Source organism: Hippocampus zosterae, chromosome 13, assembly GCF_025434085.1.
Source record: "Hippocampus zosterae strain Florida chromosome 13, ASM2543408v3, whole genome shotgun sequence".
Lineage (NCBI taxonomy): Eukaryota > Metazoa > Chordata > Actinopteri > Syngnathiformes > Syngnathidae > Hippocampus > Hippocampus zosterae.
In genome coordinates, this window is record NC_067463.1 from 3891980 (window position 1) to 3917630 (window position 25651).

At 43.5% G+C, this 25651-nt stretch overlaps 1 protein-coding gene across 7 annotated transcripts in view; it reads left to right on the forward strand.

Moving 5' to 3' along the window:
- The window catches only part of lrba (LPS responsive beige-like anchor protein), a 177564-nt gene that overhangs the window by 24479 nt on the left and 127434 nt on the right, over window positions 1-25651 (forward strand). For 6 of the 7 annotated variants that reach the window (XM_052083595.1, XM_052083597.1, XM_052083599.1 and 3 more), the window contains exons 11-30: window positions 325-433; window positions 1117-1269; window positions 1561-1729; window positions 1811-1884; window positions 2773-2835; window positions 3016-3113; window positions 3203-3295; window positions 3874-3982; window positions 4090-4171; window positions 6274-6397; window positions 6483-6675; window positions 10389-11408; window positions 11653-11837; window positions 12127-12280; window positions 13443-13623; window positions 15816-15919; window positions 16311-16418; window positions 17219-17360; window positions 17692-18052; window positions 25407-25573. In XM_052083595.1, coding sequence (XP_051939555.1) covers window positions 325-433; window positions 1117-1269; window positions 1561-1729; window positions 1811-1884; window positions 2773-2835; window positions 3016-3113; window positions 3203-3295; window positions 3874-3982; window positions 4090-4171; window positions 6274-6397; window positions 6483-6675; window positions 10389-11408; window positions 11653-11837; window positions 12127-12280; window positions 13443-13623; window positions 15816-15919; window positions 16311-16418; window positions 17219-17360; window positions 17692-18052; window positions 25407-25573 — 3689 coding nt within the window. The remainder of the gene's footprint in view (window positions 1-324; window positions 434-1116; window positions 1270-1560; window positions 1730-1810; window positions 1885-2772; window positions 2836-3015; window positions 3114-3202; window positions 3296-3873; window positions 3983-4089; window positions 4172-6273; window positions 6398-6482; window positions 6676-10388; window positions 11409-11652; window positions 11838-12126; window positions 12281-13442; window positions 13624-15815; window positions 15920-16310; window positions 16419-17218; window positions 17361-17691; window positions 18053-25406; window positions 25574-25651) is intronic. The other variant, XM_052083596.1, reaches the window with a different exon arrangement.

Sequence of the window (25651 nt, forward strand, 5' to 3'; positions counted from 1 at the left end):
ATTGTCAATAGTGCTAATTTTATCCAACTTTCCACAAGGCACGACTGGGTTTCATGACTAATTCGTTACATTTTTTCGCATGCCAGTTTGACAAGAATTACCTATGTGTCTTAATGGTCCTGTCTCCCTTTCGTCCTTCTCGAGGCCACACTGCGTGATGCGTTGGAACGGCGAGGACACGACACCCTCATTCAATCACATCACATGTTGTGTTCGGCCCCCTTCGCACTCCGGGCTTTGTCAGCGGCAGCAGCTCACACGGATTATTGTTCCTGTCCGTCACGGTTGTGACTGTTTTTGTCTCTGTGCGCGTTTGTCTCCTAGCTGCACGCTGCTATCTTTTGTGATGGAGCTGCTGAAGAACTCTGTAGCCATGCAAGAGCAGGTCCTGGCCTGCAAAGGCTTCCTAGTCATTGGATACACGTTGGAAAAGGTGGGTCAAATTTCCAGTATCCATTTCGTACACCCGTCAAGCCTCCAAAACGGCAACCTTGCTTTTGGTCAATTATATATCCATTCAATCTGTAAAGCGTAAGAATAACAAAGAGAAAACAAAAGCACAATATTTCTCAATGCAGAAATTAAACCATTTTACTTAAATTGCAGAACAGAAAAATAAAAAGTTATATAAAATGAAACAACTACAAATACTTAATCGGGCTATCGATGATGGATTCAGACGTCACATTTTTATTTACGTGCATTCTTGATCATTCCCATCATTGTATTTTGAACAAAAATACAATTGTAAAATACATTTTAGTCATAATGTATTTTTAAGTTTTGGTCATTTTACCACGAGAGTTCAAAAAAATGGCAAAACATCAAGAGCTCACTGGAATTGAAGGAGTCCACATGAAAGCACTTCATAATATTGAATGGTCTCGATGGCCGCATTGTTTTCTGAAGCACGGTATTGCATATATACACGGAACTGAACTTTAAGTGCTCCTCCGTCTTAGCGTGGCTTTGGTGACCAGTCAAACAGACTTGATGTGATTCTACATTTTCTCCTCTCTGAAGGTCACAGCTGTTTATGTGCTTGGCAAATGGCCTTTGCCATTCTTCACAGACGTGATCATCTCATTTGTGCCTCTTATGTTTACCCCGCTGCAGTCATCCAAGGTGCACGTAACGCGACCCGTCCTGGACATCGTGCTGGCCTTCTCCCGCTACTTGAGCAACTTGCAGAATGGCATCCTGCTGCTCAAGCAGCTGTGCGACCACATTCTGTTCAATCCCGCCATCTGGATCCATGCTGCCGCCAAGGTAACCACGCGATATGGCAAAAATGCTCGCTAAGGACTCTAACAGGGCCAGAGCTGAGTCGAGTAGCTAAAATGTGTTACTCTTACTAGAGTACATTAGAAAAATATGACTCAAGTATCGGTTAATAAATAAACTTAGAATTGACAAAAATCACAATGGCAGCATGATGATAGCTTTGCAATAACAGTTGTTTGAATTGTAACGATTTGACTAAAATTGACAAGCGTATTTCAAAAATCATTTATAAATCCCACTGAGTTGTCTCCTTTTTCCTCTGATGTTGCCTCGCAGGTGCAACTGACTCTGTACACGTACCTGGCCACCGAGTTTATCAGCACCGTCACCATTTACAACGCCATCCGCCGGGTGGGCACCGTGCTGCAGGTCATGCACACGCTCAAGTACTACTACTGGGTGGTCAATCCGCATGACCGCAGCGGAGTTGTGCCCAAAGGCGTCGGTGAGTGTCCGTCAAGTATTTGATTGGACTGCCGTTCACGTCAAACAATCGACTGACGCTCTGCTTCCATTGTTTTTCCAGATGGTCCAAGGCCAAAGGAAATGCTGTCTTTGCGAGCCTTTCTGCTTTTGTTTGTCAAGCAGCTCATAATGAAGGTAAGCAAGTAGGTGTGGTGTACACACACCTATGTGACGCATCACAAGTGGCCCGATTCAAACTGCAACCACAATTTGTTGTCGCTCAGCATTGATTGTGATTTCTGCTCAGTTGGGATCCAACGTTTCTGGCTATTGTTTTGGTTGCTGCCCCTACAAAAACTGTAGCAGTGTGTTGGCAAACAAAATGTGTGATTATAACCATAGAACTGGAAATGACATGACCTTATTACGATTGGCTAGGCATGGCTACTCAGGAAAATTATGAAAGGCAAGACTTTTCAATACTTTGCTAGTTTTCGACCCGCTCATCATTAGAATGAAATTTGAAAAGTTTCAAGTACGGAACAAAATATTGTTTTTTTTCTTTTTTTAAATTTTATTTGTTTTAATCCAATACAATGTGGAGTTTTGTGATATTTTTAAGCAAGTTACTCAGGTAGAGTTCCGAGTGAATTAAAACATGAGAGTTCCGTTATATTTTAACTAGCTGTACGCTAGTTTAAAATAATGCTGCTGGCCGCTCTACCCGCTTCGTCATCAGACGTGTTTGGAGCCTTTTTTTTACCCTGAGACAAGCATGATGACATCAGCAAACATTGCAATTGATCGGTAGAGTGCCAAATTACCGTTTACCAAAAACACCCTACGTACCGTTTGCCCCTACACAATTGTGTTGATTTAATTGTATTTATTTAGAAAATTTGAACTGACCTGGTTTCAGCCATCATCTGAAAAGTAAATGCGTATTTGCCTGACACAATGCCTAACAGTTTGCAATTTCTGGGTTCCTCTGTTAAGTAACACCCCCCCCTCCCAGTTTTGAGCTTTTCTTTTGCATTTGACAGAACCCTGGTTACTAATGAGACACCTCCGCTGTTGTTTCAGGACACCGGTGTGAAGGAAGACGAGCTGCAGAGCATCCTCAACTATCTCCTCACCATGCACGAGGTGGGTGTACAAAATCACCACTAGATGACACCATTGTTCAACACTTCGTCCCCTGCTGTTGCTATGCAAAAGACAAGCAAACAAAATCCCAAATTGGTATCTGTGAATATTTGGCTCGAGGTGGTGCATAAATATAAAACAAATCTTTAAAATGTGTCACTTGTCTTTGTCCTAACATAGGATGACAACCTGATGGATGTGCTGCAGTTGTTGGTGGCACTAATGTCGGAACATCCTGGATCCATGGTGCAGGCCTTTGACCAGCGGAACGGCATTCGGTATAGCAGGAGCACGCACGCAATTGTTTGAATGTTGCCCCTCGACAACTTCATGTGAAATATTCTTTCATTCTTGATCTTGGTGGCAGTGTGATTTACAAGCTTCTGGCATCCAAAAGCGAAGGGATCAGAGTGCAGACGCTCAAAGTGCTGGGATACTTCCTCAAACATTTGCCCCCCAAGTAAGCACCATTTCTGTTATGATTATATTGAATGGACAAGAAAGCATTTCACTTGTCGAACTTGTTGAATCGACACTATTTGCACATAAAATCGGCCATGGCCGCACTCTAATGAAAACGACTCTCTGGAAATGTACTCTGGAAATTTCCCCCACAAAGGGGATGAGAATGAGAATGTGTTTTTTTTTTTCATGCAATATAGTTTTATAATGTCAAATATTTGATTTTTCTCCACAAATAAAGCGAGGCCTCGAATTATAAGAAAGATCAATTATATCTTTGTCTTTGGGGCAAGCCTTTCATTATGCAAATCCAGTTTTAGAATTATATAAATTATATATTTTTGTTTGTAAGTGTGGGTGAGGTGAATTCAGTTTTATAATATAAAATCAATTTTCCGATGAATAGTCTGAGGCCAAATTTTCCAAATGGCAAGAATGGTATTAGGTGTACATTTTGGTTTATTCAGTATGCTGAAACTTTCATTTCCGCACTTTTTTTCTCTCTCAGAAAAGAATGATTTTGCATTTTTTCTGATTTCTCCCTTCTTTTGCCTCTGTTGTTGTTGTTTACATCAGGAGGAAGTCAGAGGTCATGCTGAGTCACGGTCTCTTCTCCCTGCTTACGGAGCGCCTGATGCTCCACTCGGCCCAGTTTTCGATGACCACCTACAACGTGCTCTTTGAGGTCGGCTCACCTTCAATAAAGCAAGATGATATGACGATAATGCTATGACAACGATGTGCCATGTGAATGTATCGTTGAGTGTTATTTTACCTCCCTTCCGACTTCAGATCCTCACCGAGCAGATCTGCACACAAGTCATCCATAAACAGCATCCGGAACCCGACTCCTCTGTGAAGATCATCAACCCACGTAAGTGCCTGTCCTGAAATCACAAGCGCCCCCCACCCCATTGCCACACAACACACCTTCTGTCTGGCTCCCTGCACGGCAACTCCATTCCCCAAGGAAACGGTTGCTTTGCAATGCACAGGTCCAACAAACAACACACACATTTGGTACACGAGGATATCTTTTTTAAAAATCCTCCTGTGTAAATCCTTGTTTGTATGCTGTCGAATAACAGTCTGTCAAAAATTATGTTTTGCCAACCTGTGTCTATTTATTTTATTTTGCTGAAAATACAACAGTGTTACTCAAGAATATTGGAGGTTCGTGCCTTTTGTTGGACAGCAGCATTCTAGTTTGTCTTTTCAAAGTTTTTAGTTTTTCTTTTTGTTTTAATCCGTTTGAAAATTAACACTGTGCTTAAACACGGTGTACAGCAAAGTACTGTACACCATACTACACCGTCGTGGAACAATAATTCATTTGCATACCACTAGAGGGCGCATTCAAATAACTAATACTAGTACTGTATTTATAGACATAAAATCATGGACCCCCGATTATAGTTCTGATCCTTGGTGTTGTGGGCTCCCTCCTCCTTCATTTCTATTTCTACGCAGGAACACGTGCAGTCAGTCAGTAAATTCCCCCCCAAAAAAGGTCTGGCGTGAGTTCAGGCTGGCTTCTTTAATGTGACATGGTCCGGCTGCAGTCCCACGCTGATTATGTGCAGCCTCGGCTGTGTTAAAAAGCATCCCAGCCGGGCCAGATCACTTTGTACGAATGATAATATGCTTTTCCTACGCCCCCTGCACCTTTTCTTGATTTTAATCTGTGACACAGTCTCAAAACAGCCCTCTGATTGCACTCTTTAGGAACGCCAGAGCCAATCAAACTACATTGAGGAAGTGCCGTTTCCCTCAAATTAACTTGGAAAAACAAAACTGGAGGGTTACGCCATGCCTCCGTCCTTTTTGCCTGGCTAATTTTCAAGCGGGGAAGGTTCAGCTACTCATAATTTGCACGACTTTAAGCGTAGAAATGGTGACGGAGCTAAGGGGGCGACTGTTAGCGGCAAGGTCTGAAGAGGCAAGTGTAACCCAAACCCCAACTGCTGACATTGTCTCGGTAATTCATCGCAACTGGAGCCAAACCTTGTACGGGGGCCCAGGCAATACCGAAAGCATTACTGTAAGATAGCTATCTATACTTTAAATATTCTCTTCTGTCATCCATTTTTCAGAGTTCGGATTGTTTGTGACAGAATAATTTGCACGTCGTGTCCAATCTAGTAACAACAGTTGATATAAAACCTCTCTGCAGTCTTGTTTAAATGACAGGTTCCTCTGATATTTAAATAAATAAATAAAGAGACCAAGATACATTCAAAACTTTTCCATCATTAATGTGACCAGTTCAAAAAATCTTTTAGTGAATTTAGGGGCCTGGGGGGGAGTGTAAAGAACCTCTTATAACTGGAGACCTGTCTGTGTTCAGAATTAACCAGTCACACACCGGCCACGAAATAAAGTTCAGCTGTTCGAATGGGCTTTGCATGACATTTTTCTAGTAATAGTCTTACCCCACAAGCCAAATGGCTTCATTGGAACTGTCACAGAAATTAATAGCTGTAAATTCTCACTTAAGTTATGTTCTCAATTTTTTTTTTATCCCTGACCAGTCCAAATTTTTTTTTGTGAGAAATGAACAAATGTTCTCAACAAAAACACGATTTTTGTTATTGAGAATGATTTTCTCTCTTCCAAATATTACCTGAATATGATACCTTTTCTGATTAAAAAAAAAACACTGTCATGTATAAATGCAAATATCATTTGCATTTTCGTGAGAAATAAAACTGCTTCAATCATGTAATCATTTTTTTCATTCACATTTGCAATTATTATTGCAAAAATACAACTAGCCACAGAACTTTTCACAACAAAACCCCTTTAATATTGTAATATTGACTTTTTTCCATGTGAAATACATTATTAAAAAAATTAAAAATATTGTTTTATTCCCGTAGTATTGAGATTTGCCAAGAAAAAAAAGGATTGCCCCCCTGCCCTCTTTTTTTTTAATCTCAAAGAACAAAGAAAACAAAAGAGTAACATATGTTTCAGAGATTCTCAAGGTCATAGCCAACTTGCTGAAGAACTCCCCGCTGTCGCCGGAGACGATGGAGGTGCGCAAGGTTTTCTTGTCGGACATGATCAAGCTGTTCAACAACAGCCGAGACAACCGGAGGTAACGAACACATGCCCCACCTACCACACACACACACACACACACACACACATGCGCCTTCCTCAAGCCATGTGTCTGCCCCAAGGAGCCTGCTGCAGTGCTCCGTGTGGCAGGAGTGGATGCTGTCACTCTGCTTCATCAGCCCGTGCAACAGCGAGGAGCAGAAAGTCACCGAGATGGTGTACGCCGTCTTCCGCATCCTACTCTACCACGCCGTCAAGTATGAATGGGGCGGCTGGCGCGTCTGGGTGGACACTCTGTCCATCACCCACGCCAAGGTCAGAGAGCTCGTTATGGCCCACTCACACGCATACAGACACCAGTGCAGGTTTCGTCACCGCTTTATTCATCAGTCACATCATCTTTTTCATTATTTCCCACACCAAGGAGGCTTTGCTTTTCCTGTCGACAGTTTTTCATGCATCCAACTATATTTTCCAAAGACATGCCTATTCACTGCTTGGTGACAGCACAATCACACGCTGATGAATGCTCCCACCCCACCCTCTCTTAAAAATAGTTCCATTATTATTATTTTTTTAATTCATGAATTTGACTGTAAATAAATTACACTTTTGGGGACCGCTGATGTAGAACATGATGGCGGTGTGCAAAAATACAACCTATACCTCGCATACCTATTTTGTATTTGTACTTCTCAAAAACTACAGTTATAATGTACTGACTAATTCGTTATGCCCCTCGAGGTACGTTGCAACAAGGTTCCAGTGTGTGTGTGTGTGTGTGTGCGTGTGTGTGCGTGTGTGTGTGTAAATATTTATCTAAAATGTTTTTTAACAAAATTAGCACACCTTCCGCTCAACTATAGCAGTCCCATTAGAGTAACACCAAAGCCGGGGTGTCAGTATTAACGGTCAAGTCAGCTTCTCTTGGTTCTTTATTTACATATAGAATAGCTTTCATTCACAGATGAAAATCAACTGCTGGCACTTCTTATTTGCAAAAAAGCGCCGTTTAGCGCTTGAAGAAAGTCATTGTGGCTATCATGTTACATTGGTCTGTTCCAAAACGTTGAAGTAGCCGTGGGACGGTGTGGGATTGTGGTCTGGTTGGGTTAGGGGCTAGGGGTGGTGGGGCGAGTTAAAAGCCCTGCCAGAGTGAAGGGCGAGTTAAAGATGTGCTTGTGATGTGAGGCACCCACTTGACACGGTGTGGGTGCAGAGAGTTTTGGTAACCTGTAGGGGGCGCAGTTAGACTGTCGCCAGTGCTTTTCAGGGGACCACAGGACCAAAATAAAATGTGTATGATGGAATGCCTGCACGAGTGACTGGTATCTTATTCAACTTACTAAGGTATATGATTATAATTGAATTGTATGGTTCAATGACTGTAACAGTGAAATGTTGGTCATAGTGACTTTTAATAAGAAATAAGAAAACCCTTTATATTCCCCTTTATATTCTCTCTAAAGGGGAAGTCCACCCAAATATAGGTGGATTTAACTACTTCTATTCCACATATACATCAGCATGCCGTGTTTAAACTGTTGGGGCTGTATAGAATATATATTCCTTTCAAGAAAATGTTTGTGGTGTTACTTTTTCATGATATCTAATTAAATCCCTTTAGAATTAATTGTTCAAAAGTTACTAATGTACATTGAAATATTTTTTATAGGTAATATTTTAAAAGCAATCCTTTTTCTCCATCAGTATTTTTTCATTCATTCATGTTGATAATATGACATTGAGTACATTACGTTTAAAATAATTATATACTTACACCTCACTGTTGAGTGACTATCAGAATGCTTCTGCTGCTTGACAGTGAGTCACTTGATGTCCAAATGTTGTTCTTTGCTTAATAGAAGGCTATAAAGTGAGAGTGACTAATTAAAATGTCTTGTTTTTTTACATGATCCTGCAGCTTCAGAATGTCACAATCTTACATTATATGCTGAGAAATTAAATATGGCAGAAGTGTTAAAAATCCAGAATCTGCACAAATCTTTGTGGAATAGTTTTTGTTTGTGTTTTTCTGTCATTGAACTGACTAAAAGCAAAAAAAAAGGCTATAAAAACATACGCCCATTCTGTAACTCTTGTAAGATTCCAGCTCCACACACACACACACACACACACACACACACGGTTACGAGCGCTCTGATTCGCCTCAAAAGATACATGCATGCTCTATAAAAAAACCTAAAGAAACTCAATTGCAATTTTATTGTCCCGTTTGATAGATTTCCTGCCACCTTTGTAGCGCTGAAGCTGTTTGTCACTGTTGCTCTGCCCTCCCACTGCTGCAGGGCTGTGTATGTGTGTGTGTGTGTGTGTGTGTGTGTGTATTAGAAAACGAGTCGCTAGGCCCCCGTTCTTGCCTTTTCCCTCTCGAGGAAGTCCGTTCTCCTATCCAAACCCATTGAATATTCATCGGAGCGGTGCCGGCAACCGTCGGAGTACGAGGCCTCATAAATACGAGCAATCCTCACGAGAGCATGCGCGCCTTCGCAAATATGTGCCCACTTCATGATTTTGTTTCATAAGCATCAAACGGGGTAAAACATTTCGAGACGACGCGTCCCGGAGTGCGTTTACCACCAGCATCTTTTGTTCTGTTACCGTAATCTGCTGCATATTTTGCCACATTTGAGCATTTTCCACCCGTCAGTCAGCAAACCCTCGATTGTCAGCGTTTTTTTTTTTTTTTTTTTTACTGCGGACCCAAAACCTGGATGTTAAAACCAAAACGCACAACTGGCGATTAACCGACTTTAAGCTTGAACTCACCGTTGATCTTTCTTTCTGCTGTAGCGCATTGCGCTGTGTTGCACCGTATACCCTCCATGTCCTTTATGTTAAGATTGTGAGAACCAACCACCCGTACACCTTGTAAGTCCAGTGTATTTGTGTACTGATGTTATGTTCCACTCCGCCCTACCGCATCATTTCCATCGCAACCGGAATGCAGGCGTTTAATTGCCTAACGTTCAATTAAGGCCATACTAATGGCAGGGCGGCTCTGAAGTCTGGGCGAGAACGATGAAGAGTGGGGTTTTGGGGGGAGGGTCGTCTGGAACAGCAACTGCTGCTGCACTCAGGAGGCAGCTATGGATTAGCAGTCAGGCTCCCCACTACAGAAGATTAATGATCAACCTTGTAGCGGGCTAATTTAGAACAATAACGCCTAATTAATTACAAACAATCAGCCTTGCTTTCTTCCCAGCTCTACTTTCTTCTCATTCCAATTACTCACCTTCTTTCTACTCCTCTAGTTCTGGTTTTAGTCTTTTTTTTCTTTTTTAGCCTTCCAACCCTCTCTCTTTTCCTGCTGTCCAAATAGCCTCAGGTAAAAAAAAAAAAAAAAAAAAAGCTGCTAAGCGGGTCTAGTTTCACTCAAATGCCCCCCCTCTCCCCCTTCCAGCACCATCTTTGACTTTCTGTCCTGTAGCCCCAGTGATTAATGCGAGGTCTTGTATTAGGCGTGGGAGGATTTGCCAATGCCGGACACGCACTCCGCACTGCTGGCAGACGCGGGCTAATAGCATCTGCCGCTAATCTATGATTGCTTACAAGTACAGCCTCTTCCTCAAATGCCACCGCCAACCATTGTGGTTATGGACGAGCAGTCTGGTCCATCCGGCACTATCTGATGCAAGCCAGACTGATCGGGGTTAATAGGTCTTAAGTAGCTGCGTGTATAAGAGAGGGGAGGGTTTGTCACATGGCTCAGTTGGCCTCAAATGCTATCAATACTAGAATGCTACTCAGTAGCTTTCTGAAAATTAATTCAATTCTCGGGGCAATCCCTAACCAATGAAAAAAAATGAATGGCCCTTTGCAAAATTTTTTTTTTGGGGGGGGGGAATATCAGAATCGTGCAAATTAATTTACAGTCATGATAACATGGTAGCTTTGAGAATCAACTGACTACGACTGCGGCATAGGTCTAATCTCATCGGGGCTCTACCTTTGGTTGCTTTTACATTCTTTTTATGGCACTGAATGTTTGGTTTGTGTCTTTGCAGGTGACCTTCGAGCAGCACAAGGAACACCTGTCCCGCATGTTCCGCCAGTACCAGCGTCAAGAATCCACCGGGTCTCTTGGCACAATCCGTACCGTCTCTGGAGTCAGCGAGAGCTCCGAGACCGCCGAGTGTACCAACGGTCCCCCCTCGACTGTCATCGAGCTGACGGTGGACGAACCCTCCGCTAAAGAGTCTGATCCACTGGACGTATCCGTTACCATGTCCAAAGTAGTGGAAGAGGAGCAGAGGCTGTATCAAGAGGCTTCCAAAGAAGATGTTGCAATTCCAACCAACCACTTAGAAGAACAGTGTGGAACAACAGATCAGCAGGAAACGATTGAGAAGCCGGATCATCTCCCAGAAGCACCTCGGAGTGAAGATCCTGTAGCAGTAGAGAGAGAAGTCATTCAAGATGGAGACCCTACCAATGAAGATGAGCCCAAGAATGACCAAGTTTCTCCGGACCCTGCGGCACCTCTGGACATCTTGCTGGAGGGTGCCTCAGTCTTCAATGAGAACTTGGCGGAAGTCTCCTCCGTCAGCGACCACATTGACGACAGCCAGGGGGAGTTGTCGTACGCCTCTGCTGCAACTGAAGAGGACTCGGTCGGAAAAAATGAAGGGCATGATATGAAGCGGGAAGTTGGTGAATTGCAGGAAATTGCCTTAGAAGAAAACAATGAAGAAACCAGAGCTGAAGTTGTGCCCCAGGGTGGGGAGACCCACCCAGCACCAAAGACCACTGTAGCAGATGAAGATGTGACGGACCCACCGGAAGAGGAACCCGCATCTACCGACCAGCCGCCAACAGCACCCTCTACTGGGCAGGAGGACCTGAAAGGCTCAGATCCTATTTCACAGAGTCAAGACATAACCGTCTCTGGAGAGGAATCCCCTTCCAGTGTGGCTGTCAGAAGCACTGCTATTCAAAAGACCAAAGAAATCAAAATAGCCCGTCTGGATGTGGCCAATGTAGCATTAGACACGGAGAGACTGGAACTGAGGCAGACGCACTCAACAGTATGTATCTTTTTCTCAGATCTCCCCACTTTTTCTGGCGTCATTGACAGCTTTTACGGCCATTTGCAGCAAATCGGCTTGTATTTTGGGAACTAGGCAGCTCACAAAAGCTTTAGCTGATCGTTTCATTTCACACTTGACATGTCGGCGGACACTCGAGATACCTTACGATTTGATTTAAATTAAAAAGTCAACTCTTGCGTGGAGTTCCTCGGCCCTCATAATATCGTTGCGGTTTCGACAGGAGACAAGCCAAACGACGACGACAGCAGCTGGCGGACCTTCCTCAGCCCAGCCGAGAGAGAGCGGAACCTCTGTGCCGCGTTCCACCATGTTCCGCATCCCGGAGTTCCGCTGGTCCCACATGCATCAGCGCCTCCTCACAGACTTGCTCTTTGCTATTGAGACAGACGTGCAAGCATGGAGGAGGTAGGCCAGCCATCTCTTGTTCTCTTGAGAGGAACTTTAACCTGAATCCAGGCTTGAAACCCTAAGCCTGGTTTGAAACTGTAATTTAGAATCCAAAGATTTGTTGCAAACGCTGGCTTTAAACTCTGGCTTGAAACCAACCCTAAGCAGATCTTCAAACTAATTTTGAAACTCTAACCCAGGCGCAAAATACAGATCTTGTCCAAATCTGAAGCTGACGATTAAAGCTTTGATTTGAAAACACAATCCTTTTCTGAAACCGGAATTTGGTCTATTTTTCTCTCTTCAGCCACTCCACCAAGACGGTCCTGGACTTTGTGAACAGCAGTGACAATGTGGTGTTTGTGCACAACAGTGTGCACCTCATCTCACAGGTGGTGGACAACCTGGTCATGGCGTGCGGCGGCATCCTGCCGCTGCTCTCCGCTGCCACCTCCTCCTCGGTAAGTCTCGGGCCAGTGACACACGAACGCACACGATCGGACGCACACACAAGAGTGAGTTATCCATCCGCATTGACCTTCTGTCAGTCGCGTTATCCCACCGTTGGTCGATTCCTTAACATCGTTAGCCTGTTTTTTTTTTGTCTGTGGTCTGACCTTACTTTTATGAGATGCTGTCCTTCTATACGACTCGGGCATTTAGATTTATTGTTGGTTCTGACTACATTTGCAACAGCGTTCATGGAAAAATCCAGACAAGTGCGTTCTTCGCTCGCAAGACGAATCCCCCCCCGGCCCCCCCAAATAGATACCGTCTGGAAGGAAGGCCGTTGATTGGATCTTACTCATGCCCGGAATTAAACATACGGATCCCAGCAAAGATATGTTCAGATATATGTGAGAATTTTTTTTCAGTAAAATCCGATTCATGTCGTGAATATTTAAATACAATGAAATTTAGTTAATTCACCAACTTGTGTAGTTTTGTTTAATTCGTGTGGCAAAGAACTATACCCGTATTTAAATGAAGGTACCTTGCACTGTACATCTAATCCCAAAAATTTAATTGATTTCTTATCAATTGTGAAAGCATATGAGAACTTTAAAAGTATCTTTAAATATATTTAAATGTCAATAGTTTAAGCATTTGATTCGATTAATGAAAAGCAAATTTGTTGACTAAAAACAATGTCGACCGTTTTAATTGGCTTTGATGTTTTTTCCCTTCATTTACAATAAAAATGATTCAATTTGAAATAATAATATATATTTTTTTAATGTCCACTTTGTCGTAACCGACCATTTACTGACTCGGTTTTTGGTGACGAAATGTCTTGACTGGAATTAATTGATACAAATCTCCCAAAAACATCAACAATTTTTGTTTAATTGAAGTAAGATTTAACTTTTTTTAAAAATCTGTCGTCAATAAATTGAAGAAATAAGCTTGTTAAAAATAAATGACATGCAGCTTTACAAATAAAAAAAATCAAATTGATTGAGTGAAAAAAAAAATGTCATTCATATTATCCCAAATAGTCGTCCTGCTGTTGAATATCGACACTATTTGCGGTGGCCATTTTAGTTTGCAAACAAATTGCAGTCTGCTTCTACTCCATTTCCCTGCTGCTTTCATATCTGCGTTGTCTATTGTAATGTCCAGCACGAGCTGGAGGACATCGAGCCTTCTCAGGGCCTGACGCTGGACGCCTCAGTGGCCTTCCTGCAGCGCCTCGTCAACCTCATGGACATTTTGGTCTTTGCCAGCTCGCTCAATTTCGCCGAGATCGAGGCCGAGAAGAACATGTCGTCGGGTGGCATCCTGCGACAGTGCCTCCGCCTTGGTAGGGTCGCTTTCTCACCTGTTTCTTATTAATTTTTTTAATTTTTTAAAATATCCGTTGTGTGTATTCTCTCTGCTCTCCTTTCCTTATCTTGTTATTATAACCCCCACCGCATGGCAATGGTCATAAAACGGTCGCTATCGTGATGTAGTGATTTAGACTTAATGGCCTCGGCTGTGCTACTGCACCGTGTGGAGCAAAGCCCCCCCGTCTCCCTCTCCCAAACCCCCCAGGCCATTTTCATACCTTTTATTCCAGGCTGTTAAATACACTAGGATAATACATTCAATCTGGATGTGCTCACCTGCAACACAAATAAACCCGAATCTGAAACCTAAATGCTGCATGGAAACCTGGCCACATGCTTGAAATCCTCACCAAGGCTAGAAAACCTTATTTGAAATCCTAACCAGATTGTGACATGAAAGCCGAAACCTTCTTTGGAAGCCGATTCCGGTACTGTATTGAAAACGTAATTAGAAAGCCTGTTTACGGCAAGAAACCCCACCCCCACTTTCAAGAACGAAACCAGGCTTCAAATCGTAATTGAAAAACTTGGTACTGTACCGTATCTCTGAACCCTAGTTTGAAGGCTTACTTGAAACCCTAATGCACACTTGAAACCCTAACCGTTGTCTGAAATTCTAAACCAGACTTGAAAGGCTAATTTCAAACTCAACCTTACTCAAACCCTTAATCCATTTTTGAAACCCTAATTTTTGTTTGAAACTCTAACCCAGGCTCAAAATCCTAACCCTAATTTAAAAAAATAAAAATAACCCCCAATTTGAAACCCTAACATTGACTTGAATCCTGAACATGGAAGCCGAGCCCTCTCTTGAAACGCTAATTAGAAAACCCTGAACCTTATTTGCACTTTTAGATTTTTTGGGGGGGGTTTGTATTGATACATTAATACAAAACAACATTCCCCCCCTGAAAAAACAAACAAACTGAAAATCAGCAGGGTTTTTTTCTTCTTTTGTAAAGGCAAATAAATATTAAAGAACAAAGTATTGTAAATCATACCTTTGTTGTTGCAAGCACTAAGGAGTAAGAAACATATTTTCCTCTTATTTTTATTTTTTTAATTGTCTGATTAATCAGTTATTGAAATTTCTTTCTATCAAACATTGGAATCAGCCTCACAAAATCCATATTGGTCAGGCCCTACTTGAAACACGAGCCCCGGCTGGATACACTAACTCTAATTTCAAACCCCATTTTGTCACCCTAAGTGCAGGATACAGTAATGAAACCCTCTCTCATGCAAAGTTGTACTATAAAAGCAACGAACCGCAACGGCTGTCTTGCAGAACCGGCGTTGGAAAATCAGCAGCCGCGTTTGTTATGAAATGAATATTTGATGAGGTATGTGCTTCCCATTGAAGGCGCCCTAATCGGATTTGGGAAGAGTGTAATAAGGTTTTAGCGTTGACCAGCCCTCCTCCCCTCCTCCCATACCGCTCCTTTTTACAAATGGCCGTATGAGAGAGTGGTCCTAATGGAAAAAGCCGGGCCATTTCCAGACGGAATAATTCTCTCCTCCGCTTTCCCAATGGGAGATTTGTCAGTTGTCAAGTACCAGCAGCACTGAGTGGGGGTTGTGGATTACAATAGATGACATTAGATTACAAGTGTGCCACATGTGAAGTGAAGTCGTATCAGGGTAAGATGTTATTTGCCGCAGAGGAGGGGAAAGTGTCTCTCACTGCCAACTCAGCACACACAAGTCGGTCAGTGTGCGTGTGTGTGTGATTCAAGAGCATGCCTTGCACTGTACGACCTTGGAGCAGATACACTAAACCAGGCTAACACTGATGGCATCACCTTGTAAACCTAATGGTATCAGTGTTTCGGTATTTGCACTTCAACAACAAAAGCAATAGAAAAACAAAACATACATTATGCAGACAAAAGAAAAACAAACGTTGCTGCAGAGATATTGAGAGTCACTAATACCTTTCTTCACACCTCCTTGAAAGGCTTTTCCTGGTGCAACCTATTTCCTTTTTTTTTTCTTTTTTTTTTTTCCTCCTGCAAAGAAATTAGGGTGTCTCGGTGCCCATATTGGTCTCAGCCTAGAACCTTGCCACGGTGAATAAAAGATTCCTAATCAGCTGGGGGAAATCAAGTGTGCAGATTATGTCCAGCAGAGTTCTGTTTGCATCACCTTCTTTTGCTCCTTGTAGTGTGCGCAATGGCGGTGAGAAACTGCCTGGAGTGTCAGCAGGCTCAGCTGAAGCTCAGCAAAGAAGCAAACTCGCCCATTTCCGGCAAATCTGTGTCTGCACAGGCAAGTCATACCCAGGATATCTTATTCTGCTCCTGTAACCCCCCTTTGTAGTCACTTCCAGTCCAGATACAAGCTCTGCCCTTTCCTCCCAACTGACCACCGAGCACCGGACGTTATTGCATTAGGTCATACTTATTGTATTACCCCCCCCCGCCCCCACCTTCATCTTTGTTGTTTTGTTGATCTGATCCAGCGACTTCCAGTAAAAGTCATGCCGTTCCTTCCCTGAACCGTCGCCGTGCGTGTGTTAAACCTCATTCATAATGCAGCCGTTCTATAGAAAAGCCATTGCGTTAAGGACACCGTCCTCCCGCCAGAGGATAACCAAGCCGCTACACGTATGCGTTTGTGTCTCGGCGAACAAATCAAATGTCTCTTATGATTGGCGCAGAGTCCTGTGGACGCGGTGACTGGCGGGATGTCTCCCGTGCGCGACTTTGAGCGGCTGCTGCAGGACATGGACATCAACCGCCTCAGGGCCGTCGTCTTCCGAGATATTGTGAGTTGTGGAAAGCATGCCCGCACACGGCTAAGTTCAAAAGCTGTCGACAACTGGTCAGTATGGTTTTTGTTTCCACCAGGACCCACAGTTACGTTTCATTTTACATCCCTTAAAATCAATCGGCCCATACAACGGGGAGGGCTAACTTGAGAAACTCTTATTTTAAACCCTCGTATGAAAGCATAAGTTCGGGTAATGGATGGATGAATCAAATTTGTCCTATTTTAAAAACTTGTTTTATTGTCAATTTTTTTCCCTCATTATTGCAATTGCGATTTAATATGCAATCGTTTTTTTTCTTCCCGTGTGGTTTCGAACAATCACATGCAATAAATGAATCTGTATGACAATAAACAATAATTTGATTTATCATACCGTTTTTGGCTAATGCTGAACTAAGGGCAAACTAACCATGAATTCATAAGAAAGAGAATGTACTTACTAACTTCGGTTGGAGTTGTTAAACACTGTGACTTGCTGTCCCTTCAGTGTTCACAACATTCTGACAAACAATTGTGGTCAAATCAGAAGTCAGGAGTAATTCATAAGTCAGGACATAGCAGTAATTCTAAATCCTTAGCTTTGCTCGAAACCCCAACGTTGTACAATTCGTAAGATAAAGTAGGCCTCTCGCTTTTAGCCTCCATACGGTTGTGTACATTATCTTCCTCAAAGAACTGTAAGGCTCGGTGAAAAAGGAACCCCTGACAGGACTCTCGTGACACTTTCTGCTGTACTTATGTACACACAAGCGCACATCAATACGGATGTTGTTTAGTGTTCTTGTTTTGTTCCAGGAGGACAGTAAGCAGGCTCAGTTCTTGGCTCTGGCTGTGGTCTACTTCATCTCCGTCCTCATGGTGTCCAAGTACAGAGACATCCTGGAGCCACACAACGACAACAAGCATTCCCAGCGATCGCAGTTGTCCCTCAGCACAGGTATAGGAGACCTTATTTCAAACCCTAACCCTTTGTTTGAAACCCTACTTCAGGCTTGACACCCACCTTTGAAAGTGTACCTCTGGAACGCCGGTTGGAAACACTTACCTTGAAAACCTTACCCGAACTTGATATCACAACACTGGCTTGCTGCTGTTCGACCGGAAACCCTAATTTGAAACTTTAACGCACTTGACTTGAAACCCCACCTTGAAAACCTAACCTTGGTATTAGATCCAGATATGAAACCCCAAATTGATTTTTGGGGGATTCATGAATCTTTAGTCACCCTTGTAGTAGACAACTAATTGAACGATGACATTCTTTACAGACAGCGGTGCCGCGGCTGCGTTGCCAGAGTCGGACAATGGTGTCGCCCTCCGCCGCTACGACTCCGGCATCGGCGATGAGCACGCCTCTATCGCCGCGGCCAGTGAGGCGGAGGCGTCCTCCACTGGCGGTGCTGCCCACGGACCCGACGCCGTCTCGGAGGCCCTGTCCACGCTGTCCTCAGAGGTCAGACCGTCCGAAGCCAAGGGCAAGAACGTGAAGGACATTCTGCGCAGCCTGGTCAGCGCCCCGGCCGACGACATCATGGTGGACCCTGGCCTGCTGCCGCCCGCTTTTCTGGGAAGCGGGGTGGGCGTGGGCGACGTTTCCAGGGATTCCTTGCAGATCCGATCTTTTGACAGGTGAGCGCATCTCTTGACACAAATGTGCCCACAGAAATACACAAATGCAAATGAGCCACCGAAAACTATCATGGGCTGACTCCATTTTGTTGTTTTGCCGGTGAGTGATTTATTTTTATGGCTGCAATCCAATCTGAAGGATTTTACAGTATTTCTGGGTGTTGTTATGGCAGTCATAATTTATTCTGGACTAGCTGGTTCGCCGCCCTCCGGCCGGCTCATCAGCTAGTTCCAGCGGAAGGCTGGTAAGGTGGTGGTTCGCCGCCCTCCGGGCGGCTCATCAGCTAGCTCCTGCGGAAGGCTGGTAAGGTGGGACTTCGGCCCACAAAAGTGTTGTTGCTTGGTTCAACTTTTTGTTCATCTTCATTGCTTATCGCGAAAATAAAGAGATGTTTAGCTCTACTAAATAACTAACAATTTTATTGCAATGCTTGTGGGTAGACAACATTTTTTTGCTAAGATGCCCGCGTGATCGTAGTGAGCCACTGCCTGAGCGGCGCAGTGGCGGCGCGCAGCGGCGCGGTGAAGTAGGTACGTTTTGAAAAGGGACAGATGGAAGGACAGACCGCGTGCGGGACGACGCGCAATATATATATAGATATTTGTTTGGACAAATAGTTTTTTTTATACTCCGGTCTTAGTTTGTTGCCAAGGCCAAACATTTGTCACGTCGATCAATATTTTATCTGTCACCTTTACTGACTTTCTGACACTTTGAGTCTTCCTCACTTTCTGGGATGCTTTTGTGAAAGGTGAAACTTGGTTTCATAGTTCTTGGCGTCTTGGAAGAAGAAATTGTTTTTGCAATGACTAATCGGGGAAAAGTGCAACGTGCAAGAGTGAACTGTCCCCTACCTGTCAACATAGGAACTAAACTTGATTGTCTATTCATTTCTGTACTGAACTTAAAACTGACAAAAATCAAAATGGCCCACTCTAATTTTCAGCGGCACAAACATAAATATTGCTTCAACAGTTTTGGGATCAATATATCACGAGTTCAGCTCTTTCATACCACACTCTGACAAGTGTAGGAAACACCAAACAAGTCAACCACTTTTTACCCATCCTCGTTCAATCATACGAAAAAGGTAAACACCCATCTTAAGGTGTACAAACCTTATCACAAATGTGCAACACAAAGTGCGTTAAAGTAAAAAAACAAAATGGCGGCTTCAGTGCATCGCGGATTTTCTCAATCATCATTTTTTATTTTTTTGTTTTTTGAAGTCGCAAAAATCGGTGTTTAAGTGTTGTTCACCATGCGTGCTAGTGTGTGAGCAAGGTCCACGTGGGGCACGCGCGGGGGGTGCACCATGGGCACGCAGGTGAGTGTATGTCTATTGCTGAGAGAGAGAGAGAGAGAGAGAGAGAGAGAGAGAGAGAGAGAGAGAGAGAGAGAGAGAGAGAGAGAGAGAGAGAGAGAGAGAGAGAGAGAGAGAGAGAGAGAGAGAGAGAGAGAGAGAGAGAGAGAGAGAGAGAGAGAGAGAGAGAGAGAGAGAGAGAGAGAGAGAGAGAGAGAGAGAGAGAGAGAGAGAGAGAGAGAGAGAGAGAGAGAGAGAGAGAGAGAGAGAGAGAGAGAGAGAGAGAGAGAGAGAGAGAGAGAGAGAGAGAGAGAGAGAGAGAGACTCTTCATCCTTAATTGTCTAAACAACCTTAACTCATTCACTCCCAAAGATGTTTTTAAACGTCTTTTCAGACTTGGTCCAGAATTGGCTGGTACTGAATGAGTTAATTGACTACTCATAAACACGTCTGCTGCACGCCAGCGGGGGATCGCTGGCCTGTGTGTGTGTGTTAATGCGCTCTGCTCAAGCGCAAAGGCCCACGTGGGGCAATTTTATATATATATATAATGTATACAGTACCTGTACAGTATATATTGGCGGATTTTTGTTTATCGCGGGTGGTTTTGGTCCCCATTCACCGTGATAAACGAGGGATTACTGTATAGCCCTATTTTTCCACTTTGCTCCTGTGTGTTGGTGGACACTGGTTTCCCCCAGACTCCAATTCCTTTTCAAAGTCGACAGTTTCATCCCCGACAAAAGCTGCTGACCTTGAAGCTGTCTCTGCGCGGTACCCCGTTTGCATCCAGAGGAACATTTTAACAGAAACCCCTTTGAACCGACTTTGTCTGCTCGAAATGCCGGTAACCCTGCAGTGGGGCTGGGAGGAGTGGAAAAAGTCATGTGGTGAATCCGCAGACAGGCCCAGGTGAGAACGATGGTCCTTGGGTCTGTTTTACATTTGGACTTTGAGGATGTGTAAGAGACCCCTCGATGGGGGAGATTGTCAAAGTTGAGGTTCTCACATTTTGAAGAAAACACCTCCTCCCCGTAGCCAGTCAGTCGGTCTGCGAATATGACCCCCAACCCCCCCGCCCACCAAAAACGATGGGAATTCCGCAGCATCTCTGTGATGACGGCATGTCTTTATCTGAGGAATGCTTTGTCAGGTCTGCGGGTGCTCCCCATATCAGGGGGATTAGACTGGCTCCTGCCCGCTGGCCGCTTTACTGAGGACTTGAGGAGCGCTGGAAACCATATACCAACAGTTTGGGGAGCCTCCTCGTGCAATACACGCGAGGCCCCGTTCACAGCCAGACACCTTCAACAGGGGCAGGAAGGGGTTTTAACATAAACTCACACGATAAGGCAGATGGCCGATAAGGCCTGCAACTTGAGGTGAAATGAATACAGTAGTACCTCGACTTTTTTTTTAAAAAGCATACGAGCAGTCACTTTTGTCGGGAGCTGTGAGAAACAGAAGACAATTAAAGCAAAAAGAATTATATTTGTGACGGAACAGAGTTCTACATTGACAGTGGCCACAATGGGATTGGTTATTGACGCTGGTCAGATTATGTCAGTACAAATGTAAAAAATGATTATGATGAAATCAATATGGTACTTCCTTTTTAGGATTTAAAATTCAGTATTTTTATTTTTCACCACTAAAATTGATCAATCATCATTGATTATTATTCATTATCCATTTATTTTTGTGTGGCAGTAAGTGCTCTTTTCAGGACTAAACATACCGGTAAGTAATATTTTCTTAGAGGTGTAAATAATATCGTATAAAGATGCTAAAAATGATATGATATTGAAACTCATAGGCCCACCACACATTTTTATTTCATTTGGAGGGGGAATACCGAAAACTTTATTTGAAGTTTTCCCAATCCCTGAAGTATTGCGCTGAAAATAAATATCATATGAGCAAATTCCTTGAATGTGTGCGCTCATAAATTCAAATTTTGATAAATATGCAAAATGGATATTGAGGTATGACCGGTAATTCTTTGTGCACGAGGGCATTGCTGAGGTTGGGACTTGTAAACATCCAGTGCGATCTTTTCCACAGGCCTCCGTTGGATGTTCCAGTTCAGAGCTTCTCATTTTGTTCATGTAGTGATTTCTCCATTCTCATTAGTTCTTTCCGTCGTGCGGACACGAACAGCGTTTCATCTGCCACGTCCATCACGACTGGCATCTACGAGCAAGACACGACACGATGACGGGACGAGTTGACATTCTACACGGCCGTGCTTGCCAAAACACGGCACCTCTCCTCGCGTCCAGACGCTTGGATTTACGAGGACGACATGGGGGTGGGAGGATGCAAGAAAATCCAGATAAAAACCGGGAATGGGTCAGAGGGGGAAGTATCCACACGATGTTCCCCCCCAGCTGATTTATTTACTAGCGCAGACCTGGTGGATTTCTCCCATCCATTTCTCAGCCGTGCCCCTGTTATGACAGTCAGTCTGCAAATATTTGCTGACATGAACCAGAACTAAACAGTGTCATTGTACAAGCCGCTGATTTAGATCAGCAGAATGTGCGAGCATCGGCCAGGGGGGGATATACACGGGGCGCACTTGTTTGCATTCCTGCCGTGCGTGTACAGAAGACTTGTGTCCATCGTGAAGTGTTGTTAATGGAGCGTTCGGGAGGAATCTCAAATAGCGTTTGAATGACGGCAAGTTTAATTTCTCGAATTGCGCTTCAAAATGGAGGACTGGAATTGATGGACGTTTTGCAGAATTGAGGACTGCAACTGTCGCTTGAAATCGCTTCGTTTGCAAAATGGAGGACTGTCTATAATAAATATATCGCAAGATGTCGGTATGTCATAAAAGGGAGGACTGCAAGTCACAAATATATCACAAGTTGTAGGAATGTAAATAGTGGAATGTCATAAAATGAGGACTGGAAGTAAGAAATATGTCAAAAATGAAGCAGAGTAAATAATGAATGTCCCAAAATGGAAGACTGCAAAACATATGGATACGACTCAAGGTGGAGGACTGCGTTACCAAATGGAGAACGGCGCAGTAAACTGCAATGGGCAAAATGGAGGACGACAAATATCGTAAGATGCATTTCTGTTAATGACCCAAAAAAAAATTGCAAAGTTGAGGCTGTAAAATAATGAAAGTGTTGCAAAATGTAGGACCGTAAAACAGGAAGTTTGTCAATAACCAATATACTGCAAGGTGTAGGACTGTCATTTGCAAATGTCGCAAAAGGAGCACTCCAAATGTAGGAAAAGGGAGGACTGTTAATTTCCATGTGAGGAAAGTTAAGCATAAACCGAGATCATCATATTTAATCCCGCCACCCTTTCCTGATGGAGTAAAAGGAGTTTTCTATTTGAGGTAGGCGTTTATTTTTCATCCTCTTAAGTAGATGACTAATTGGAGCACGGTGTATATGCGTGGAAATATGATATTTACGTTTTCTATTTATAATCTTATTTAATGCCAGTGTGCGTCCAGGCAGCTTTGAGGCTGGTCTTGGAGGCATTGTACAAGTTATACACACAAACACGTTCCCTCATTTTATTTGAAATTGTGGTGATTACCAGAACACAACATTTACTTGACGCAAACATAACAGGTTCAAAATGTTCAATAATACACAACGCACCTTAGGCCTCCCGTGTTGTCGCTGGCTGACGTCTCATTAATTGTCAGGGGCGGCCCACTCATGATAACTGTGGCTAATGACCTGCTGAATAATTTACCGGTTCCTTTACAAGTAGATGGAAGTCTCCACACAAACACACGTCTATTTATACACTCGATGGTGCTTTCCATGAATAGAATGTGCATTCAGCTAGTTGTGGCGCTCTTCTTCACATCCTGATAGGGCTGTCCTGTCTTGTGGGTATCTGAACGGAAGCAAAACTTGGTAGATAATGTTCTGTGGCCTGCTTCCAGTCAGGAAAAAAACCCAGATTGATTTGACCCATGCAAATCAGTCATATAATAAAGCACGGCAAACTACTCAAGTGCTGTGCTGAAAGAGACTAACATCACAAATAGGAGTTTTGCGAATAGCATAATAAATACAAAGCGGATGTCTAGACAAATCGTAATATACAGGACTCTAAATAATGGAAATGTGGCAAAATGGAGGAGTGAAAATGACGTCACAAAATGGAGTGCTGTAACTGATACGTTGCAAAATGTAGAACTGTAAAAAACACATTACAAAATGGATGACTGGAAATAAATAATAATGTATGTCACAAAATGAAGAACAAATACGACATCAGATAAGTCGTAAAGTGGAGGACTTGGAGGTTGATTGAGTAGAGAATTGTGTGCCGGCTTTGTTACCCTGTGTGCTAAATTGACTCTTCTAGGGAAACATACAGTTTGTGCTATGTTTGCTAGCTAAATTATGCTTTGGGGCTATTTTCACTAGCCTGCCAACTAGCATGACTAGTCTGTGTAAACTTGTGTGAGGTTCAGCCGACTGTGGATTAATTTAGCTTGCTCGTGTTAATTCCTGGGCTCTTTTCATGAGAACTTGGCAAGCCTGGTTAAATTCTTTAGCCATGTCCGGTAACCTACCTGTCGACTTGGCCAGTTTGAGGAGACTCGCGTTCGTTTGGTTAGCCTGAATGCTAACTCTGGGATGAATGTTTGTGCTATATTTACTACCCGCTGAGCCAGGCTTAACTCACGCACGTCTTCAAGACCGTGCGTCATCCTTTGGTCTTGTTCTGCTTCCGCTGTACTTAAACATGTGCATTGCATGTTTGACTGTACATCTGCAAGCCTGTGCATTAGTGTGTGTGTGTCAGCATCAGCAGCAGCAGTCAGTGATTAGGCTCTGCTTCCCCTGTGTCAGCACTGATAAGCGGGGCCAGCCTCCCTTTGATATGGCCAGTGCTCTGTCATAGCCCTGCTCCAGACTGACGGCTTATCTGCAGCGTGCCGTTTGCCTCCCCGGCTGCTGTTTCAACCCACACTCGCTCCAACCGCATTATTTTACCCCCAAATGTATGGTCACTTTTTGTGTGGAGTGGCGGATACCAGCAGCAAAAAATCCCATGATCCTCTGAATTGACTTGCACGAAATCAAGACGTTATGGGATTTGGAAAGCTGCAGTTTTCAAGGAGTTTGAATTCTCAGTTTTGCATTTTGCCAAAGCATAAAAAGCACAAGAAAAAAACACTCTCGTAGGAGACATCTCAAGGTGTATTTTTCCAGAAAATTTAAAGGACCGCAAATCACAGCAAACCTTTATTGCGAATTGTAAATGGCAAATTTTTCCAGAACAAAGCAGCAATGTGCATGAAAAGTATTCAATGTTTATTACCTTGTGCATTCATCCCATCAAAGGGCACCTCTAATCTAAGACGTAAAATACTTCCTCTACGTGTATATTTTTATTCTTCACTTAACGTCCCTTTTTTTAGGCGACACCATCTTTGAGAGCATGGATATCAAATTCATTTTTGTCACGGGCCGCTTTGGAGAGAGGTCTTCCCTCGAAGGGCCGTTATGAACGTGTAACCAAAATAATCGTCTCATCGAATTGTGACTTCTACACCACAAATTTTGAAATTGGTGAACTGTACTACTTTGTTCAATTATTCGAGTGAGCATAAACAGGTTAGCAAAATTATTGCAAAATCTCAACATTACTGATGACACATAATTTGACATTTCGCTACAGATTTTTAGCAAGATCATGGAAGTTGACATGCATGATTTGCTTTCGTGGGCCACATGAAATGTCACGGTGGGCCAGATCTGGCCCCTGGGCCTTGAGTTTGACTCCCGTGATTTAAAGTGAATGTCTAAAAGAAAAAGCAAAATCAGTGTTGATCCTCTGAGCTGTCATAGAAGTTTTGCTTGCAGAAAATATAAAAGCTATATTTTATGAAAATATTCAGGGTGACTCCTGAACGTTACACTCGTAAGCAAAACGTTGTCACTCTAATCCTGAAATTGTAAAATCATTCGATCGAATGAGCTTTTTTTGGCGTCATTGTACATTGATATGTCTGTTGTGTACATTGACGTGAATGTTGTCTTTTGTCATGCAGGAGTGTTGTGCTTGCCCCCAAGAAAGCAGGCGTGACATCGCAGGTGCCCGCTGCCGCTGCTGCCAATCCCGCTGCCGCTCCCCCCAGCATGCCCCCCGTGACTCCCATTGATGGCGTGGCCGTGGTTTCTACTGGAGATGCATCACAGACCAGCAGCAATGCCGAGGGTCAGCAGATGCACAAACACACGCAGGCACACACACACTTAGAGGGCGTGCAGGGCGCAGACTGAATTACTTGGCTTT